The sequence below is a fragment of the Calidris pugnax genome, unplaced genomic scaffold (genome assembly GCF_001431845.1).
Source record: "Calidris pugnax isolate Ruff unplaced genomic scaffold, ASM143184v1 scaffold202, whole genome shotgun sequence".
Lineage (NCBI taxonomy): Eukaryota > Metazoa > Chordata > Aves > Charadriiformes > Scolopacidae > Calidris > Calidris pugnax.
In genome coordinates this window covers 70,297-71,622 of record NW_015090913.1, presented here as the reverse complement: position 1 = coordinate 71,622, position 1,326 = coordinate 70,297, and the positions used below count along the sequence as shown (strand labels likewise).

Below are 1,326 nucleotides of genomic sequence, written 5' to 3'. Positions count from 1 at the left end.
ACCCAACCCAACTCGACCCAACTCGACCCGACCCAACTCGACATGACCCAACTCGACATGACCCAACTCGACATGACCCAACTCTACCCAACTTGACCTAACTTAACCCAACTCAACCCAACAACTCAACTCGACCCAACTTGACCCAACTCAACCTGACCCAACTTGACCCAACCCAACCCAACTCAACCCAACATGAGCCAACTCTACCCAACTTGACCTAACTCAACCCAACTCAGCTCAACCCAACTCAACTCGACCCAACTTGACCCAACCCAACTCTACCCAACTCAACCCAACCCAACTCGACTCAACCCAAGTCGACCCAACTCAATTGAACCCAACCCAACTCTACCCAACTCAACCCAGCTCAACTTGACCCAACCTGACTCGACTCAACCAAACTTGATCCAACTCAACTCAACAAGAGCCAACTCTACCCAACTTGACCCAACCCAACTCGACCCAACCCAATTCAACACAACCCAACTCTACCCAACTTGACCTAACTCAACCCAACTCAACTCGAACCAACTAAACCTGACCCAACTTGACCCAACTCAACCAAACCCAACTCAACCCAACTCTACCCAACCCAACTCTACCCATCTCAACTCAACTCAACCCAACCCAACCCAACGCCCAGCCAATGCCCCCAACCTCTGTAACCGCCCCCCGGGGCAGGACACGGCCCCCCCACGGCCTCGATTTTGACCCCAGGACGGACCCTCAGCGAAGGAAACGGCGTTTCCAGCCGGTTGGACTCACCCGAGACTCCTCCAAGAGCAGCAGCCGGTACTTGTTGAGCATGGCTTGGGTGCGCTTCAGCAGCTGGGTGGACACCGCTTCGAACTCTTCATCCACTGCGAGGAAGAGGAGGGAGAAAAGAGAGTTTGGGGGCTCTCGTGTCAGCGGATTCACCCGGGGGGTGGAGGGGGGGCCTAAATCGAGGGATTTGGGGTCATTTTTCATCGTTGCACCTCGGAGGAACCTCGGGAGGAACCTCCCGAAGGTTGGTTTTGAGGAGGTTTGAGGTCGCGTTGGACCATCCCAGCTCGGAAATGAGGGAAATACGTGGGATTATGTCGTCCTGGGGGGAAGTTGGGTTTTTTTTTGGGGCTAAAGGTCCCGTTTTTGGTGAACGCACCCTTGCGGTAGTCGTGGGCGGAGGGGAGCACCCCCTGGTAGACGTGGTAGGGCAGGAGGCGCTGGAGGGCGTCCTGGAAGGAGCGGAAGGAGGTTTTGTAGTCGGGGTGCAGCACGGCGCCCTGCTGCTTGTGGAGCTGCTCCAGGAAACTGGGGGGGGGACAGAGAGAGAAAAAAGGG

At 56.0% G+C, this 1,326-nt stretch overlaps 1 protein-coding gene across 1 annotated transcript in view; it reads right to left on the bottom strand.

Moving 5' to 3' along the window:
- The window catches only part of GLTSCR1 (glioma tumor suppressor candidate region gene 1), a gene marked incomplete at its 3' end in the record, with an annotated part of 25,560 nt that overhangs the window by 1,586 nt on the left and 22,648 nt on the right, over positions 1-1,326 (bottom strand). The window contains exons 8-9 of the mRNA XM_014949420.1: positions 1,148-1,296; positions 769-863 (exon numbers count right to left, since the gene is read on the bottom strand). Of these exons, the coding sequence (XP_014804906.1) occupies positions 769-863; positions 1,148-1,296 (244 nt within the window). The remainder of the gene's footprint in view (positions 1-768; positions 864-1,147; positions 1,297-1,326) is intronic.